This window comes from Mytilus edulis, chromosome 2 (genome assembly GCF_963676685.1).
Source record: "Mytilus edulis chromosome 2, xbMytEdul2.2, whole genome shotgun sequence".
Classification (NCBI taxonomy): domain Eukaryota; kingdom Metazoa; phylum Mollusca; class Bivalvia; order Mytilida; family Mytilidae; genus Mytilus; species Mytilus edulis.
Genome location: NC_092345.1, coordinates 30,841,212 through 30,862,341, shown reverse-complemented (window position 1 = coordinate 30,862,341; position 21,130 = coordinate 30,841,212). Strand labels below are relative to the sequence as shown.

The window sequence follows — 21,130 nt, the reverse complement described above, 5'->3', positions numbered from 1 at the left end:
AAAGTTTTTGGTCGAGGTGGTTTTTGATGAAGTTGAGGTCCAACCAACTTAAAACTTAGTAAACATGTTCCCTATGATATGATCTTTCTAATTTTAATGCCAAATTAGAGATTTTATCCCATTTTCACGGTCCACTGAACATAGAAAATGATAGTGCGGATGGGGCATCCGTGTACTTGGGACACATTCTTGTTTTCCTGTAATAAAGATCAGATAAGCAGATGTGAGGCATACCTCTATGAAACGACGACCTAACCACATGACACAATGATGCACTGACCTAAAAGCCAATAATGAAGAATTGTCTATACAAGATCATCATGGTCTATAAATTGATCGATGCTGATTTGTCAAAAATTGTAAATACATCTTATAAAACTAAACTCTCGAAATCACAAAAAAAAAAACGCATTACATATATAACTACGTAGTACAATGGTAAGATTCGTGACTTCTGAGAGACAAATAAATATGTGTCGGTTTAAACAAGTTTCTTGTATCTCATTACCAACCCCTTTTTATTTATCTGATTCAGTGGAGTAATAATGTGTAAAATACAAGAACGCACAGTAAAAAGTAGTATATAAAAGGCACAAGAACGTACAATGACAAGTAGTACACAAAAAGCACAAGAAAGCAAAATGATTGTAGTACATAAAAGACACAAGAACGCACAGTACAAAGTAGTACATAAAAGACACAAGAACGCTTAATAACAAGTAGTACATATAGACACAAGAAGTCACAATGAAAATAGTAAATTAAGGACAAAAGAACGCACAATGCAGAGTAGTACATAAAAGACACAAGAATTAACGCACAATGAAAAGAAGAACAAAAAAGACACAAGAACGCACAATGAAAAGTAGTACATAAAAGACACAAGAACACACAATGAAAATAGTACATAAAAGACACAAGAACACACAATGCAAAGTAGTACATAAAAGACACAAGAACAACGCACAATGAAAAGTAGTATACAAAAGAAACAAAAACGCACACGGAAATGTAGTACACAAAAGACACATGAACGCACACGGAAAAATAGTACATTTAAAGGGAAACTTTGCAAAAAAATAAAAAATTGATATTATGTCCATTCTGTATAAAAATGCTCAAATTTTTAGATATATAAGTTTTATTCCGCTAGATAAGAGATCACCATCGATTTTAAATTGTGAGTATCAATTCTCTGCGTTCCGCCATTTTGTCATCTTCTCCGATTGAAAATCACGATATATCTATAAACCACAAAGGACCAAAACTACAGTAACCGATGTAGTCGTAATTGCGTGTCGATATCTTGTCAATCGTACGGTTGTTTTATTTGACTAACTAATTTGATACGAAAAATGTTCTTATTTTTTTTAAATAACCATAGTCAGTTATTTTTAAACTGTTAATATTGGAATTAGTTAAAAAGTCAAAGTTCAAATCATAAATAAGTGTTCCGTGAAAATTGTTTTCGAAAATCTAATTCGTTCATAATTCTTTAAAGTAATAAACTTTATTCAAATAAATTCGCATCTTCCCTCATATGGCTAAAGGTATTACTCCCAAAGGTATTGTTAGGGGTGTGAGGTGACACGTCCAGGTATTCAAGCGATTTCACAAGAACGTAGAATGAGGGAAATATACAGAAAAAAAACTTAATTATATAATTATGGTTTAATAGACATACTGGTTACGAGATATAAAAAAATCTAAAGTATGATTTTTTTTGTTCAATCATTAAAATTTAACGATAGTGAAATAGCGAAATAATAATTCACATTTAGCAGCCAGTATAGTTCATTTTTTTCAAATTAAGCTGAGAAACATTTATGATGAATTATTAACTTGCAAGGGAATAATTCGACCTCATTTAATCCGTATTCATGTGAACTTCAATTTAACCCCTTAGCTAGAGATGGATAACACATGCATTGTGCTTGTTCGGTTATTTAAAGGAAAAGAATGTCAACATTGAAAGTGAATTCGAAACAAAGGTAAATCATTTCATCCGAGACCACAATTGTCGTCCCTTGATTTTCGTTGTTCGAACAACAAATATAGTCCCTAGTGTTTCTCCATGTTTCATGCCTCAAATTGCAAGTAGGGGGTGAAATTACTGTGTAAAGAAATTTGGGTCCAGAATTTCAAAGGAAAGTAGTGATTTGGTCCAGCTGAAAAAGGTTTAAAATTAGCACTTCGGAAGCTGTCCAAAGATTTCAAGACGCCCTAAACATAAAATAGTCCATATTTTGAGTTAGAGCCCATGAAGTTTTCTATAATTTTGATACAGTTTGTCCCAAAAGTAGTACAACACACTGTAAAAGTTTCTTGACTTTGCGCAGGTGGGATTTTTTTTTAATTTTCATTTATGTTCTAAAAGAAATGCACTACGAAATAATTGTGGTCTCGGACCATTTGATTGACTGATCCGATTCACGAAAAAAAACCCATTCTTATACAGGTAAAAACAATGATTAACAATTATTTTTAATCTACAAACCGAGAAAATCCAATTGCACGCGAGTTCACTTTCTACTTTTGTCTATTTTTATGTTTATATTGCTTATGTGACCATCGGATATCTTCTGAGATCAACTCTATAGTTAATTAGTTGGAATCAAGACAAAAATACACACGAAACGAAGTTACATATTATCGAGCCCATGTCCTGTAAAATGTTCATTTTAGACTTGTTTATAATTAGGATGAATGTTTTACATGGCTATAAATCAAATATGAAAATTTGAGTCAAATCAGTTATCACGAATTTGACAGCTTGTGCCCTTTAAAATTACAATAACATTGGGAATATTTATAACTGTAGACCAATCTTAAACTCAATGTGATTTGAAACATAATGTTGGTTTATAGACAATGCATATAACAAAATATTAATCTAGAAGTTTCGTGCAACAACATTAACAGCAGCCAACTGTTCTGCATCAGATGCGCATTTTGACAGTAAATGTCACTTCAGTGATGCAAGAAGCCAATATATTTGAAAATCAAAAACTTATATACAAACATGATGAGTTTATATATATGCAATTTCAAAAATCTGTAAAAAATTGAATGTCTGCATTATTAAAATAGTGATACGCATTAATTAATAGAACTATTTTGATACATAAAAAAGTTGAAAGTCCAATCAGAACTCAGTTTCCATAAATATTTTAAACAACAAATTACAGTATAAGAAATTAGTTTGTTGTATGATTTTTTTGGTTACATCTCTTGCCCCGCAAACAAAGGACGGATCTTTCTACATGGGAACTTGCAATAGATTGAGACTATCCATGTCTTCAGATGCGATAACATGTGCCTTATCAACGCCGTGAAATTGATGAAGAATTGTATCGAGTTAAGATAAGTTACTTATTTGATAACAATTTGTTTGGCTTGTCGGAATTGGTAATGGATTATTTCCGAACTAATGGTGTAATTAATTACACACAAAGAGACATTTCACATCTTCAATGTAGCAATTGACAAGAGTACAGACATCACTTCGCGTCACTAGCGATACAAAATGACGTTCGATTTGTCAGCTGTAAGGGTCTTATATGACAGTATAGAGATATTCCGATGACAAACTGAAAGCAGGTACCGAGCTTAATAAAGTTGAAAATTGTTGGTTCTGTCAGAAAACCATGATTAATGAAATATTGAGTCAATATACTGGTTCACAATGACTGTTATTTTATACCGATTGAAGAAATAAAGGATTACTCTTGATATGATCACGAAACAGATAGAATTTATTTATTTTTTAATTCCGAATTTCGGCAAGAAGAACATGAAATTTTATCAATGAAAGATATCTCTAAATTTAATGACAAGTATTCAAAAACATTAAAACATGGCACCTAGTATTTACTCATCAATCATAATTGTACTAATATAATAAGATCAACACATTTTAATTGTTTGGTGATCAACTCACAACCTGAATTGAAGCAAGAAAAAACTTCATTTAAAGTTAATATAAAAAAGAAGATGTGGTATGATTGCCAATGAGAAAACTCTTCACAAGATACCAAAATGACACAGAAATTAACAACTATAGGTCACCGCACGGCCACAAGAGACCGAAATGACACAGAAATTAACAATTATAGGTCACCGCATAGTCAGATATACAAGGCCCAGAAATGACAATGTAATGTTAGTAAATGGAAAAATTAACTTATAAGAATTGATTGCTTCTATTAATGATTTTATTGGTGTGTGAAAGTGTTGACTGAAGCACATTTTGAACAAAGCGCTTTCTACAGCAAAAAAATGTGCACAGCATCAACACTTTTACAACCCTATAAAATTATTAAAAGAAGCATTCAGTTCTTATAATTACATTTTTATGCTAGAACCATAAAATTAACAGGTATACCAAGCTTTTCAAAAAAGCCAAATTATTTGAGTTCACTTTCAGATATATTGATGATGTTCTTTCCTTAAACAATCCGAACTTTTCTGATTGGGTTCCATTAATATATCCGCCAGAACTAGAGATTAAAAAAAAAGACACGGTTTCCTCCGCCTCATTTTTAGACTTATATCTCGAATTTGACTTACACAGTCATCTCAGTACCAGAATGTATGACAAACGAGACGATTTTAATTTTGAAATTATAAATTTCCCCCACCTTAGTAGCAATAACCAACTTCACCTGCATATGGGATATATATTTCCCAACTTATTCGATATTCAAGAGCTTCCAGCTCCTACTCAGACTTTGTAAAACGTCATCAGTGTCTGAGTAGAAAGTTGATGAACTAGGGGTATGTCAAAGAACGTCTCGTCCTTTTTTCTAAAAAAAAGAGTTTAAGTTCATCGGAAGGTACCAAGACCTTGTTGATAAATATTCCGTATCAACTTCACAAATAATACACGATGGTCTTGATGTATAGATTCTGCGTACTGGTGTTGTTTATCATCTTAACAACGTGTTTTATAGTTCTTTCATTTGTCTTTGTTCTATTATTAGTATTACTTTTACTGTTGAATGGTTTTATGTGATATCCGTTTGACGTGGCTCGGTACTTTTACATCTAGTCAATGTGTTTGTATTGTCTTTCATTTTTTGGTGGCGTGTTTTGTATATGCGACTTTTTGTATTTCTTTGGTTCTTTTAACGTGACTCTGTACTTTAAAAGATCCTGTCAGTATGATATTGTTCTATTTTATGTCATTATGATATATTTCTAATTATGAATTACAAAATACGCTGAACCATAAACGCCAAAATCATTCAATCGCGTAGTGGAATTAACTATTTGTGGATTCTTATAAATTCTATATATAACTTTTGGACTATTTTCAATCTCGGTCTATTTCTGAAATTGATTCTTACATACTTTTGATTTTTTAACCCTATATGCTGACATTGCCTATGTAAATTTTAAAATTGATTCTATGCACATTGAACGACAAATCTATGTGACGCATAAAATTTTCTGACATCAGATACACAAATCAATGAATGTGTTTGTTGATAGATGTTTTTGTGTTCTGTTAAATTGTTCCTTTTAAAACTGTTATATAAATACGATGATGACTGATGTACCCATATTTTGACTATTCTATTTATTGTGTCTGTTTAGTTAACGCATCAATGTAAATATAACTTAATTTGATGAGACTGTCATCAAAGTGAGAGGGTTAACGCTATAAAACCAGTTTTCTACATTTGAAAATGCCTGTACCAGGTCAGGAATATGACAGTTTTTGTCCATTCGTTTCTGATGCGTTTTGTTATTTGATTTTGCCTTGTGATTATGGACTTTCCGAATTGATTTTCCTCTAAGTTCAGTATTTTTGTGATTTTACTTTTTTCCCATTGCTTTTCTGTGTATTGTTTTATCATTGTCACTGAAAAAGCACGTGCCGTCATAGCTGTTGTATTTTATTTAAGAATTGAATGCTGCTTTTTGTAAATTTATTGGGGTGTAAAAGCGTTGACCGAAGTACATTTTGTATGAAGCGCGGAAGCGCTTCATACTAAAAATGTGCGCACGGTCAACGCTTTTACAACCCTATAAAGTTACAAAAAGAAGCATTCAATACTTATAATTACATTTTTTTAGCTAGAATCATGAAAACACGATTTTTATCAAGTTTTCATTTAATTTACCTGTGCACTTTATTGTGGGACCTCGTGTCATCATGAATGATAAATGTTATTGTCTAATACAATTGTTTCAGGAATAGCACGAGATGTGCAGTTGGCCAATCAGAATAACGTATTATAATGAAACATACATCTAATGTAATTATATGGAAATAAAACTATGAATTTTGGGTGCCTCGAGATTGTTGTGTAAAATCAAAATTATGCATTCCAATACAACATACATGTGATGTAATTATACTCCAATAACTCCCAAAAACTTTTTGGTTCTGTTTTGACAATTAACATGGTCCAATAAAAGTATAAACCGAATTAAGGGAAATTCAAAAGTTCTAACACACTAATCACATACAAGTATTTTGAAATATGCAAATCTAATAAGAATTGTCAAATATTCAATCAGTTGTGTTATTGTCTTTGTAAATAAAATACGAGAACCGACCTTGCAAGACCCTCATGGGTTATCTCAAGGTCGTTAAAACCACCCCTCGTCAACTACTAGTAACTAGTACACAGTATACACATAAAGTCTCCTGTTCTACTTTGAGCGAATTGGCGTTGCATGTAATTTTCAAATTGCAAAGGAGTATAGGGGCATTAGGGCCTAGAAAATAAAATGTTTGAAAACCATTTCAAATTGCCGGCACATAATGTTTAGAAATACATCGGGTCAAGAAATATAAATGAAAAACATGAAGATTTTTATCTGATGACGTCACAATTACGTCATAATATGTACTGTTTTCACATAAACGATAAAAAAAAATACAGAATTTATGCAGTTTTCTATCTTTATTTCCGTTGTGGAAACATCCTACACAGCCAAGAAACAACAACATAATTAGAGAGCTCTTTACTATAACTATTGGCATAATCTCACCAAACATAAAGTTGTTTCTTGGGTGCTCACATTCTTTGCCAATCTAAAATAAACTGCTTAAAATTTGATGAAAAAACAAGGAAAATCACGAAATTTAACATAATAGTCAAATTAAGTCATGATTTGTTGCCATGGTAACTTGTTCGATATTAATTTTTTTGTGTGTTTCTTAGTTCCTTATACCTTAGTCAAGTTTTCAGTTTATTTTTAAGAATATGTATGATAACTTATAAATTTGCAGTAATTTTTGGGTCAAGTAAGGGCCTTATAAGGCTTATTTCCCTACTCCTTTATTTGGGTTCTCTGAGCGGAAAATGCAGAGTGGCTTGTTTAGAAATGAGACTAAAAAGAAATTGCTTTGCATTCAAATCCTAGGCCTTTCGTTGGAAGGCGACCTAATTTCAAGAACATTTGTAAATGGCAATTAAGACAACATTTTTAGCATGCAGTTAATATCTTAAGTTATGGAATTCTAGTTCATTTCCAATTGCTCCTGTTGAAAAAGACATTTTTATCTTGCATGTTAGGCGTCAGTTTAGTTGGTTCTATGTTATCAAAGCCATTGTCTTTGAAACAAACTGAACAAATCACTTGACAATTTTATCTGTTTATCTCCAATTTCAATTGATATTTAAGATGTTTATTTCTTTTTCATTTTGCCTCTGGGAACTATTTTGTGCTTGTCTTAGTGTAGATTTATCGATGTTAAGAGATTCCCTAAGTCCCATTCATCCGCTCACACGAGACAGCTTCTCATTTTCATTACGAGGCTCAGCTGCAAAAGAAAGGGTGGTAATTAGTGTCGCAAAATTGCCGTGGAACATCCGGGTCACGGAGTTAATGTTCCGAACGTTTCATGTTGAACTTCTTGTATTCCATTTTTTATTTTTATAAATATGGAAAATATGCCCAGGGATAAGAAATATCCAATGTCGAGCTATTCACTCAATTTTAAAAGTCGTAAATTTTTTATTCGTTTTCGGGTTTACCATACACACACGTCGCCTGAACCTACAACTTTCCTACAGCTGATTCGAATAAAGGTTATTCCATTGGGAACATAAAACTATAGTCTTCTCTATACTGAAGTGAAATAAAAGAATTATGAATTGTTCATCACGACTCGTTTGTCTTTTGATCTCACATGTAAATCATTCAAAACTTGACTTAACCACACCCACCGGTGGTAATAAAAAAGGATAAAGAATCCTTAAATCTTGTACTGTGAAGCTCTCTTGATATATGTTGAACAGAACATATGGATGAAAACCATGCAAAACTAATAAAATAATATACCTGATGCAATAAGCATTTCTCGAGTTTTCATATATAGAGAGAGCTATAAGATTTATTTTTCTTTAGTTTGATATACAAAAATCAAATTAGCTATATCTGTTTGTACCCCAATTGTTGCCACCTTTTCAAAGAAGTAAATTAAGATTTCCAGACTGACTATATGACGGGTGGCGCAAGTGAAGCAAGAGCTGCATATCCGTTTAGGGTACATAAGTTCCATCAATTTATGGTCGAGTTCGTGTTCCACAATTTAGTTTTTCGTGTATAGAGGATGAGATTTTCTGTACATTTTGAAATTCTAATTATTTAATTTTTGCCAAATTCTTGTTCTCACTTTGTTGGCGTAAATACTACTTTTTTTTGTTACAGCATGCATGCAATGTTGATGTCAAATCTCCGGTTCCTGGAAATCTAAATGGGACGCATCTTATCCTGATGCATTTTTATTCGTTTCGTTAATTTTCGAGTCTTTTTTTTCAAACTGTTATAAATCGAGTTTTAAATCTTATTTACATAATCATTAAAATTTAGAACGTTTTAGTGTTTTTGTTTTTGTTTTTTATTTTTGGAAATATACTTAGTCTTTTATTGAACTCATTTTGGATTGGATTCTTGAAGCTGTGGGCTCTTTTCGTCTTTTTTTTTTATCTTTGGTTTATTTATTTTGATTGTACCCTTGATATCTTCTTTTTTTTATAATAAGCACATTCATTTTTAATCTGCAGGACTTCAACTTTTGTATTAAATTGATTGATTGTTGCTTGCTTAACATCCAGCGGCAAATATTTCATGCATGTTCAGGACGATATAATCAATATGAAAAACATTTATGGAGTTACCTGAAACGATAGTGTAACATAAAAAAACATCACAACATAGAAAAACATACTATAAAATATTAATTGAAATGGCTTAACTCAATCAAAAATCAAAAGACATCTGAAAACAAACAAGTCAATATACACTGTACGAATAATTTGATCAATAAAAAGGGTTTAGATAATAAATTTCAGAAATTCAACCATATCCTTGAACAAAAAGTCGCCATATACATGATATTACGATGTAAGCCTTGAACAAAAATGTACACATGTATATATGTCAAAGAAAATAATTCTCGTCCTTATCAATCTTTTAATAGTTTTCTATTGTTTAGTGTTTTATGGACTTATAAAAAAGAAGATGTGGTATGATTGCCAATGAGACAACTATCCACAAAAGACTAAAATGACACAGACATTAACAACTATAGGTCACCGTACGGCCTTCAACAATGAGCAAAGCCCATACTGTTCGTTTTTTTTTGGGGGGGGGGGGGTCAATTTTCGTGGAGATGTCAGTTCTTCTTCTTCTTGGAAGTTTAGAATGTTCCCTTGGTATCTTCCTCCTGTTTTTGTTGTTGACTAAATTCAGTTTTAATAGTTGCATGATGATAAAAATGTATTCGGTCTGGTATAAACGCTTAGTAAATTGAATGGTTCTAACTGTAAACTGCGTTTTCGTTTAATAATCATTCTCTGATAGGCTCACACTTTTATCATTGCTTACAAATAGGTGATGAAAAGGTCATGAGATCTTTAATGAACAGTCTTACGTCATTGTGTTGTCGGTTTCATTTTCCAATTGTCTATTTACGAGCCGATCAGCTCATAAAAATGGCGGTTATTGTCGCCCAGTCGCACATTACCTCGTTAACCAATTAAGGAATATGCAGACACAAAGCGTATTAACGGATATCTGAGGCGGTGTGATATAGATCCTCACACCCAATAATACATGTAAAAATAAATATTTAGTTATGAATGCATTTATTGTAAGCAAAAACAATCGGCATCAGACACGGTTCTATTCTTCTCATTTGTTAATTTTTATAACTCCAGTTACTATAGTTCAGCTGTCTTTTAATTAGTTTCATGATAATCTAGTGCTAAATCAGATACTATCAATATTTTTTTTGAGGTTAAGCATCGTTTATTAAATTGTCTAAATCAAATCTTAAAATCCTAGTGAATTTCTATCATATAGCCGCCCCCCCTAATAAAATATACAACAACTAAAAACAACTCACATGGACGTGGACGATATATATGGGAAAAACAAGGTAGACAATTCCTTTACCCTACATAAAAATCGGCGCATTTGGTATTGTTACATGTATCGAATATGACCGGTCTGATCTTAGTAGAAATGAGATTCTGCCATTCTATCACTAAGCCAAACAAGCAAGACTTGTACAGTGAGTTTGATCCTAAAATTTGTATGATGATGAAAAAGAAAAAGATCGTGAAAACATTAGTAACTTGTTGATTTCTTTCCTTCTTTGTAGGTTAGCAGATCATATATCACCTTATGAAATGGGTCTGTAAATATATAAGAAATCGCAACTTTAACTAAGCAACTCGTTTTGGAGTTGGAAGGTTACCATTGACAAACAATGTTAATGTCTCGGCTGTCTTTCTAATTTTGGCCGGAATATAAACCCCTCTTCAAGGAATCATTTGAAATATGAAAGATTAAAGGAGTAGAAAATATATATGATTGATTTATATACTGCGTCACAAATAGTATTCCTAAAGAGACCGCTTGGTTTATTTATGTAAAAATTGAAATATGTGATTACGGCGGGATTTCAAAAAATCATTGCGGTATAATCTCTATAAAAATGTTAAAAGCCTACATGTAACAAAATATTGTCTTTTTATCTATATGAGTATCTTAAACTTATTCAATGCAGAGAAAGAATTTACTGACCACATAAACTTGTACACAAATCTATAGAATATTAAGTAATTTTCTGGAATTTACTGCTTAGAATTCAAAATGTAAGAAACAGTTAGTGACCTATTGGAATTCAGTGTTTTCTCAAAATGTCAAACGACGATATTTACGTCGCCGTCGACAGACGACGGACATGCACATACAAAAACACGGAAATTTTGGTCCGAATAAATGTTGGTCTGTGTTGACGTCATAAAGATATCTATACAACTAGCATAACAATCGTCGTGAATATCAACGCATTGCAAAAGTACACACTATCAAACATTTTACGAATGGAAAGTTTCCCGACATGAATTCAGAGGAGCCGGAGAGGAAAAAGAGAAAAATGGAGCCTCATATAGGCGGGGATAGTTGCCAGATTCAAGAACAGTCACCTTCGAAATCTTTTCATAATCTACCATCGAGCTCGGCAAGTGGAGATTTCAACGATGTCGTGACAGGGCACCATTTTGTATCGGTTGCAACATCCAGTAGTGGCAAACCCGAAGACAAGGACAATCTAGTTTTCTTTAGACAGAAGTGTGATCTTGGCGATGAATGGGAATACAAATATCCAATTCCTCTCAGTAAATATCCGAATAGACAGATTAAAACTGGAAATATTCATTATGATGCCATGATACCGGACCTAGAACTTTTGGGATACCGACCGTTACAAGTGATCGCAAAGGGTAGATCTGGAACAATAATTTTGGCACAAGATCTGCACAAAAAACAAAACTTTGAGGAGAGTGAATTTTGTCCTGTTGCTTTGAAGCTAAACACAGCGAAGTCCCGGAGCCGATCTCGTTACTCTTGGAAAACCGATATGACATTTGAATTAAACCATCTAAAACAATTGCACCATCCACATGTTTTGACTTGGTTAAACAGTATTTGCTACGAAGGTCGGTATGGTGTTGTTTTAGAATTTTGTGAAAATGGTACTCTAGAACAACTTCTAAAAGTTCACGATGCAAGGTTTTTGACCGAATCCGTTACACACAAGTACTTCAATCAGATATTTTCAGGAATCGAATATTTACATCTCCAAGGAATCGCACACAGAGATTTGTGCACAGAAAATATTCTAGTTACTTCACGCAATTCTTTAAAGATATCAGACTTTGGCCATGCTATAGTTTATTTTTCTGGAGATCCACTAAGGACTGACAATTGTGGAACTACTGGATTTCAAGCTCCAGAAATACTGATGGATCATCCCTACGATCCCAAAGTGTCAGATGTATGGTCATTAGGGTGCATTCTATATTTAATGTGCACAGGCAGGTATCCATTAGGTTTAATCAAATCCGAGTTTTTGAACCGTGCGTCCAAAGAAATAGAGTTCCCGGAAACGCGTGTCTTGTCATTAACATTTGAGCTGAAACAACTCGTAAGAGGATTACTTACATTTTGTTCGCACTCCAGATTTTCATTAAATAGAACAAAATATAGCGAATGGATGTTGGAAAAGCACACAAAGGTTCAAATAGGAAACTTTTACATGATTCGTCAACCCAAAAAGATAAGAGAAGGCCAAAGGGAGCAAGAAATTAAAACTCAGTATGGAATATAAGATGTAAATCAGGCAAAAACTAACGGACAGGTTCTGTGTTTCGGTATGGCATTTCGGAGTTCATTTAATGTAGGCAATGGCTACGATTACCCGCAAAAAGTAACAATATAGTCGGTATGAATAATCTTCATTGCTACTCTCGAGACTAGTTGGTATAATTTTTTAGTGCTACCTGCAAAATTATACGTTTGCATTTTATGTTGTTTGCAGTATTGGGATACATTGTATGTACTCTTCGTGTTATTGTCCAGTATACGTTGTTTTACATATTTGAACAAATTTATATTGATAGAAAATAGATTTTTTTTTTTAATTTTCCCCAGGATCATCGGAAAAACAAATTTTGGTCAGATTGAGATTAATGTCGAAGTTCGGAGCAATTGTCAGAATATATTTTGCGGGTAAAAATAAAATCTATATTATTAATTGTTACTCGCAATTTCCGTATATGACATCGGGTCCTAGCAAGAAACACATTTCAGCAATTAGTCTCGGAGTTACTTTTTGCGGGTAATCGTAGCCAGTACTTTTAATATATGGTATTTAGTTTCGACCTGCACTCGACGTTCTAATATATATAGGGTGTCCAATTACCGAGTCCGGTTTTGTTTCAATTATGGGTCAAGGTTGTTCAAGTACTTTACTGAATACTACAAACACAGACCCTGTCCAGTATCATGCATGTAGCTGTGATAAAAATGAGACAAATAAATATTGATAAATCTTTTTGTTTTGTTTTACATGTAATTCATACTCGTTTTTAAATAATGTGCATTCTTTAAGCGAGTCTTTACTTATTTTTTGGAAATACCCCTTCAAATACTGCAAGATATATGCATTTTGAAGTACAATGTATATGGTAACTTATGTAGATAGACTGATAAGAGATCAGGGGCGGATCCAGCCATTTTAAAAAGGGGGGTTCCTAACCCAGGACAAAAAGGGGGGGGGGGGGGGTTCCAATTAAATGTTCCCATTCAAATGCATTGATCGTAAAAAAAAAGGGGGGTTTTCCAACCCCCGGAACCCCCCTCTGGAATTAAAGCTACCTTAATTTTACAGCTTAAATTCTGTAAAAGCACGGCTAATCTGGCTTCTTGTGTATTAACAAATCATGGTTAAAAGAAACTATGAATAAAAGTTTGACTTCTAGATTTTCATCAAAAACTAAAAAAACACATCCATTATAAGTTGAATGATAGGTTGTCGGTTGCTAAATTTCCAGTTGCAAATATTTCTAATAATGGCATTTAACTCTTTTGTGAAAGTTTGATAATACGTTTATTTGGGGGAAAATTGAGTATTTTTAAAGCATTGTTCTTTCATGAACCGTTGGCGTTGTCTAGAGTGACTTCCGTATATAGATATAGGAAGATGTGGTGTGAGTGGCAATGAGACAACTCTCCATCCAAATAACAATTTATAAAAGTAAACCATTATATACATACATATAAAAATACCGGCACATTTTTAACAGAGTTATTTGTGTCATATTCAGTAAAAATCATTTCAAATTCATTACAAGTGGTATAGCAATTGCATGCATATTGGTACATTGAAAATTGATTCATTTGCAGTGGCAAATATGTCACACATATTCAAGAGAAGAACAAAGTAAATTTTGGTATTGGCTCAACTGGTCAAGATAAAGAGCGGGAATTACACCAACCACAAGAAAATGAGGATACGGACCCTCTCTCCCCCGGAGATTTCAGTTGCAAGTTTCTTTCCTATCGTGAGGCATTAAATAGCAATAATAAAACTTGTTTATGAGTATCATCGTTTCTAAAAAGGATACGGACCCTCTCTCCCCCGGAGATTTCAGTTGCAAGTTTCTTTCCTATCGTGAGGCATTAAATAGCAATAATAAAACTTGTTTATGAGTATCATAGTTTCTAAAGATGGTAAATGATGTGTTATAGTTTAAGCCTTCTTTATTTTGAAAGGTGAATATTTAATATGATATCAACCGTATTTTTATACACGATGTATGAAACCGTTTAAATGAAAATGTCATTTGAGTCACATTTATTCAAGTTAAAGTTTAGCGTCAGCAGCAATGTCAGAAGAGCATATATAGTTATATCATAGCATTTATGTTATCCTTTCTGAAAATTTGTGTATCGCATATGATACTAGGTATAAAAATAAGAAGATGTGGTATAATTTTCAATGTGAGAATAAAATTGAGAAAGGAAATGGGGAATGTGTCAAAGCGACAACAACCCGACCATATAGCAGACAACAGCCGAAGGCCACTAATGGGTCTGCAATGTAGCGAGAATTCCTGCACCCGTAGGTGTCCTTCAGCCGGCCCCTAAAAATATGTATACTTGTACAGTGATAATGGACGTCATACTAAACTCCGAATTATACACAAGAAACTAAAATTAAAAATCATACAAGACTAACAAAGGCCAGAGGCTCCTGGCTTGGGACAGGCAAAATTGCGGCGGGGTTAAACATGTTTATGAGATCTCAACCCTCCCCCTTTACCTCTAGCCAATGTAGAAAAGTAAACGCATAACAATACGCACATTAAAATTCAGTTCAAGAGAAGTCCGAGTCCGATGTCAAAAGATGTAACAAAAGAAAATAAATAAAATGACAATAATGCATAGATAACGAAAGACTACTAGCAGTTAACTGACATGCCAGCTCCAGACCTCAATTTAACTGATTGAAAGATTATGTCTTCATCATATGAATATCAGGCACAATCCTTCCCGTTAGGGGTTTAGTATCATACTATCATAAACTATATGAGAAGAACATAACCCGTGTCATGCCAATAACTGGTTTTTTTTTTAAAATAAATGTGTTTAGTTCCGATGCAAAGACCCTATAAGTGAATCAATATTAAAGCCAAAATATGCAAATATTTAATGACCTGACAACAGTATCGTAACTATATCCCTTCTTAATAAGTCTGTTTAAAGGTTTTGTAAGCTTTTGAGGTGAATACTTACATTTTTGTGCTTTGTAAAGAATATTACCATAAAATGATTGGATGTGAAATACCTGAACGTATAAGATGTCTGCATGTTGAGTTATATTTACGAATTATTTCCTTATACCGGTGATAAAATTTAGTAAATGTTTTGACCAGTTTGTGATATCGAAAACACTGGTGTAATAATTTTTCAGTAATACATAAATTTCTCTCGGTAAAATCTAATACGTTGTTATATACACGGGAAGAATGTTTTGCTATCTTAATACGTGTGGTCTCACTATGAAGTACTCTAATTTTTCGGGATGTCTGTATATATTAATCAGACCGAAAGAAACTAAAGATCAAGAAAAATGAATCAAACCCTATAGCTCTGCTTGAGACTGTATTGTAATTGTTCGGTTATGTAGAAGCGACAATGTAGGTTGTACCTTGAATATAGTAAGCACTCATGCACAAATTAATGAGCTCATAAAACCGTCTATTGTCATATCTAAGATATTTTTTTTATTTTTATAGTTTTTGTCCAGTACATATCGAATCCATTATGTTTTCAAGAATTTCTCTATTAATTAATGATCGCGGTCCGGACGTCGTTTCCCCGCGTGCTTCTATAACAATACAATAATCTAGCGTTCACGTCTTTCCGGTTACCTAAACCATCTCACAGAGCTATTCCGTTCTTTAAAGAAACTCAATCTTCAAACAGTCAGTAAATCATGGATGAAAATCGTGTTTTTGTTGTAACGAAGCCACTTAAATTCATTAGTTAACTAACGGAAGATTTTAGCTCACGGTAAGGAAAGAAACCCACCGATTTTATTCTTAACTTGAACTGAGTAGAATCCAATAATCTACGTAAAAGAAGAAAATGCGTTGTAAATCTGTTGAAATATCAGGAGTCGAGTTTTCCGTTTCCTTAAGTAAATAAAAATTGTTCAGATCTTGTCTAGCAATTTTTCTATCGGTTGGGTTTTCATGTCTTTTACTTCTATTCATGATTATATATATACATGTAGTTAGTATTTTATAATTCAACTATATCTTGGACGTCGAAAAAAACAAACACTGCAAGCGAGCGAAAAATGAGAAGGTCATAGGGGCTGTTAAAACCATAAGTGACCCTCATAAGTCGTGAAAAACATACAACATATTTATCAAAATAGAAACAATAAAAAGGCAAAATGAAGCAAGAAAAATACTGTTTTTTAAAATTAGAAAGATATGCTCTATCCATTGAGCTTCTATTAGCTGGTGACGGTGACCTTTCTTTTCAGCAAAACAAAGACATTTTTGAGTCCGTACAATCTTATATCAGAATAACACAAAGATTTAAAACAATCAATTAACATTCTAAATTTCTACTTTACAACCCTTCACTCCAGTCCAGTTTTTTCATTATTATTCCGTATTATATTGCATTTTTTTTCTTTTTATTTCTAATTTTCGTTTGTAGTATGTATTACATGCATTCCTACTATGTTTTTTCGTCGTTATCTAATGTACTTTGTGTTTATATTTATATTGGGAGAAGACGTCTCTAATGTTGTTATAACTTGTGTCTAATCCCTTTTGCTACTTTTGCAAATAAAATACGTTTAAACTAAACTAAGTCAACAGAACACTACACTTCATAGAAAACGTAAGATTGAACGACACAAGCCTCACTGAGAACTGAAGATGAACTCGTGTGCTTATATAGACGAACTTCTACCCCATAAATGGTTCCATACGGTGTCCAGTGATTTCAAAATAGAAGAACTGTTGGATGACGGAATTAAGTCTATGGTGGCCTATTTTAATATTTATAATGGCTATTATTCTCCTTATTATGGAGGATGATAAAACGCACGATATTTCTATACTCAGATTGTGCAGAACATTAATTGCAAATTAACACATACTGGTTCCTGGAAGTTTTTATAACATAATTATTTGAATTGGCTATAGGTGAAAAATGTCAGTATTCTAGTAATATTGCGTCGCTTGTATATTTTCACAGATCCATCCTCTATATTTCGTAATAAGATTTTAAACATACTATATTGTTATTATAAAAATAAGGAGAGGCGATGTGGTATGATTACCAATGAGACAACTTACCACCGAAGTTCAAATGGAGTAGCCTTAAGCAATTATAAATGCAACGATACGGCATTCAACAATTCAACAATAAGAAAACCCCATACCGTACGCGAGAGGCAACTCTATCATTTTATATATAATGTAATTCGAAAGAAGCCAAGGCATTTATATTAACCAAACATGTCTATCATAATATTGGCATTCATCGTTTCATAATCTTTGAGAGCGTCCGGTCTCGACCTTTCCACTTCCATTGATGAATTACGGTACTATCATGACATATTGGGGCTACATGTTCCTCTGGAAATGATAATTGGTGAAGGCTTGGACAAATTTTTGTCGTTGAACTTCTAAAAGAGTATCTTACAATCATTACACACTAGGTTGAAAATTTGCCCTTAGAAAGTGAAAAGTAACCTTTATTCTTAGATGCAGGATTTTAATTATTAGTTGTTAACATGGCTTTGCACTAGCTGTCAGTAACTGCGAATAATCTCAGATCATTAGCTGTCAGTAACTGAGAGTACTCTCAGATCATTACTTAGTGTCGTTTTGTTGTTTGGATATACAAGTTCCCCGCCATGTCCACTCTTGGTTTTTTTATATGTATTTCTATAGTGACCTATAGTTGTTAATGTATGTGTCATTTTGGTCTCTTATGGAAAAGTTGTCTAATTTGCAATCATACCACATCTTCTTTTTTTTTTTTTTTTATATTAACCTCCAGTGGCATTCATTAAGAATAAGAATACTTATTTTTCCAATTAAGGACCCTTGATTGGCATCATGACATTTATATAATAATATAGAATTGATCGCCAGTGCTTGTTGGTATACGGGAGGTAACTCGATAATTTATTTTTTTCAAATAAAAATGATAATAACATTCGAGTTATAAATTAAGTTGCGTCCAAAGAGCTCTTCTGGTTTTACCTGCAACAACTTGGGGCCAGGACAAAAATTTGTTTTGCCCTCCCCTTTTTTTTTGTAAAACCGTTATTTTTTCGTTTTCTATTAATTTCAACAGAGACATGTATTTATATGTCTCTGATTTCAATTATTTTCCGCGTTTTTCTGTATCATAATGTATATACTACACACTGTACAAATATAAACTGGTATAATATTTGCTATTTACTATCAATAAAGTTTGCATTGTTGGGAGTAATTAGCAAATAAATGTTATTTTAAGTATATAAATTTTCTTATTATATAGAAAAACGAGAAAATAATTGAATGTAAGAAAAAACGGAAAAAATAACGGATTATGGAAAAAGGGGGAAAAGCATAAAATTGTCCTGTCCCGTCAAGCACCTATAGCTATGACATATGCACTTGTTTCTATCCACCGGAACTGAGGTCGATTATCCATATATATCTTTATGAGAAGGTCGACTAATCATATATAGTTGGCCTATCCATGGATAGAAACAATGAATCTCAAGTGTCTGTGCCCACATGGACTAGGTTGGCAGATCCAGGGACTAGTAAATGATTTTGATTACTGAAAAACGAATGATCGATATGGATAGTTAGAAAGAAAAAAAATATATAGATGCCCGCGAAAAGCGTTGATAATGTATTATTAATAGACAGTATTATTAATAGACAGGAAGTACGAAAAAAAGACTTGAAAAACATTGACCATAATTTTACAAAATTTGAAAGTGCTCATGATAAACCGGCCGCGATCGAGTCCCGGCTGCGGCCAACAAGTATATTGGATTCGTGATCACTGGGTGTTCATGCCGAAGTACTGCTTATTTCAGTTTCGGAAGCAGAAAGGGGGTAGGAGAAAGGAGAGGAAGGCTGGGAGAAAGGAGAAAAAGTTGGAGAAAAAAAATTAAATATGAAAAAATAAAATATCTCTTTTTTCCGGTAAATTAAAAAAATAAAATAAGGAGAAGAGGGGTAGGAGAAAGGAGAAGAGGGGTGGGAGAAGGGAGAAGGGTACCCCCTGTCCTCCCCCTCAGTTATGATAGATCTAAGAACTGTTTTTAAAATAGTGTAACCACGTCTTTGATAAATATTAGCTGTCTTGAGCAAAGCGAATAAACAGAGAATTATTGTGGAAACCAGTAGGTACCAGTTTACCCGTCATCCAATAAATGTTACAAAATGGCGGCGAATTTTGGAGTACGTCGAGGCATGTTTGCTTAGCCAGTGTTTACATTGCGAAGGGATGACAGAAAAACATGCAATCAGAAAGAACAGACATTTATAATAGACAACACAATAATTTCTAATATTTTCATATTATAACTTTCATAAGTAAGTGTACATAAAACAGAAACATTTGCAGGTTACTGTGTAACGAAGGCCCAACAAAAATATTATGAGATGTTTTGCATTTAGCTAACTCGGCAACATTATGTTTGAAATGATTTTGTAGATTATCTTGACCGGTAAATAACGGAAAACACAGCTTTTATGTATCACAAAGTTTCAAATGCATTTGTAAGTCTACTAAGATAATCATATAAATATTGTGTTAATTTGATATTAATTTTGGTAACCCCCCTTAAAGCGAAATGGTAACAACAAGATTGACAATGCTCTGTTCCACATTCTGTTCTATCAGACATTTATTAGTTGTGTTTATGCCTCAAAAATTTAAAAAAAATGTGTATTGCAACGAAAACCAGATAATTAAAAAAGGACATGTACATGTATTAAAGAACAGATTGTTTATAACACTTTTTTCTCACAGCTATTTTGATTTAATGGTACTGAAACTTTGTAATTGAGATATGTCTGGGACTGAGCTTACGTGTGAAGTGACGGTCATAAAAATAACCGGTAATTTTGGTAGAAAACTTTAATTTTTCCAATTGTGATTGTGGCAGTGTTTTTTCTTTTACTCTTAGCCCAACCTTAAACATTCTGAAAAACCCACTTCTGTCCTACATTTTATTGTGATAGCAATGAATAGTCCTGACCTTTACATTATCCTTGATAATATAGATTCAATGGTGGATTTCGTCATTCTTTTCACAGCAAGTGTTGCCATGGAGTGTGACTTTCATTTCATATTATCATGCATTCATAGCCACACAGAACTTTTTTAATGGTAATATAAAAAAGAAGATGTGGTATGATTGCCAATGAGACAGCTATCCACAAAAGACCATAATGACACAGACATCAACAACTACAGGTCACCGTACGGCCTTCAACAATGAGCAAAGCCCACACCGCACAGTCAGCTATAATAGGCCCTGATAATGTAGGTTATAATATAGAAATAAGGAGATGTGGCATGATTGCAAATGAGACAACTGTCCACCCCAGTTCAAATAAAGTGGATGTAAGCAATTATATAGGGAACCAAACATGTGAAGCCTGCAACAATGAGAAAAACTCATTCCATGTACATTGTACATGTAGTTAGTAAGGCAACAACATGAAAAATATGAAACAGTTCAATTGAGAAACTACTGGCTTCCTTTATA

At 33.1% G+C, this 21,130-nt stretch overlaps 2 protein-coding genes across 2 annotated transcripts in view; both read left to right on the top strand.

Annotated features, from left to right (window-relative positions):
• The first annotated feature begins 11,274 nt into the window (after nucleotides 1–11,274).
• On the top strand, nucleotides 11,275–13,366 carry LOC139511949 (testis-specific serine/threonine-protein kinase 4-like). The gene has a single exon (XM_071299159.1). The coding sequence runs from the start codon at nucleotides 11,372–11,374 to the stop codon at nucleotides 12,638–12,640; it is 1,269 nt and encodes a 422-aa protein (XP_071155260.1). The 5' UTR covers nucleotides 11,275–11,371; the 3' UTR covers nucleotides 12,641–13,366.
• Nucleotides 13,367–19,765: 6,399 nt separating this feature from the next.
• LOC139511947 (centrosome-associated protein 350-like) overlaps nucleotides 19,766–21,130 on the top strand; it is a 126,011-nt gene continuing 124,646 nt past the window's right edge. The window contains exon 1 of the mRNA XM_071299154.1: nucleotides 19,766–19,949. The gene's annotated coding sequence lies outside the window, so the exon portion shown is untranslated. The remainder of the gene's footprint in view (nucleotides 19,950–21,130) is intronic.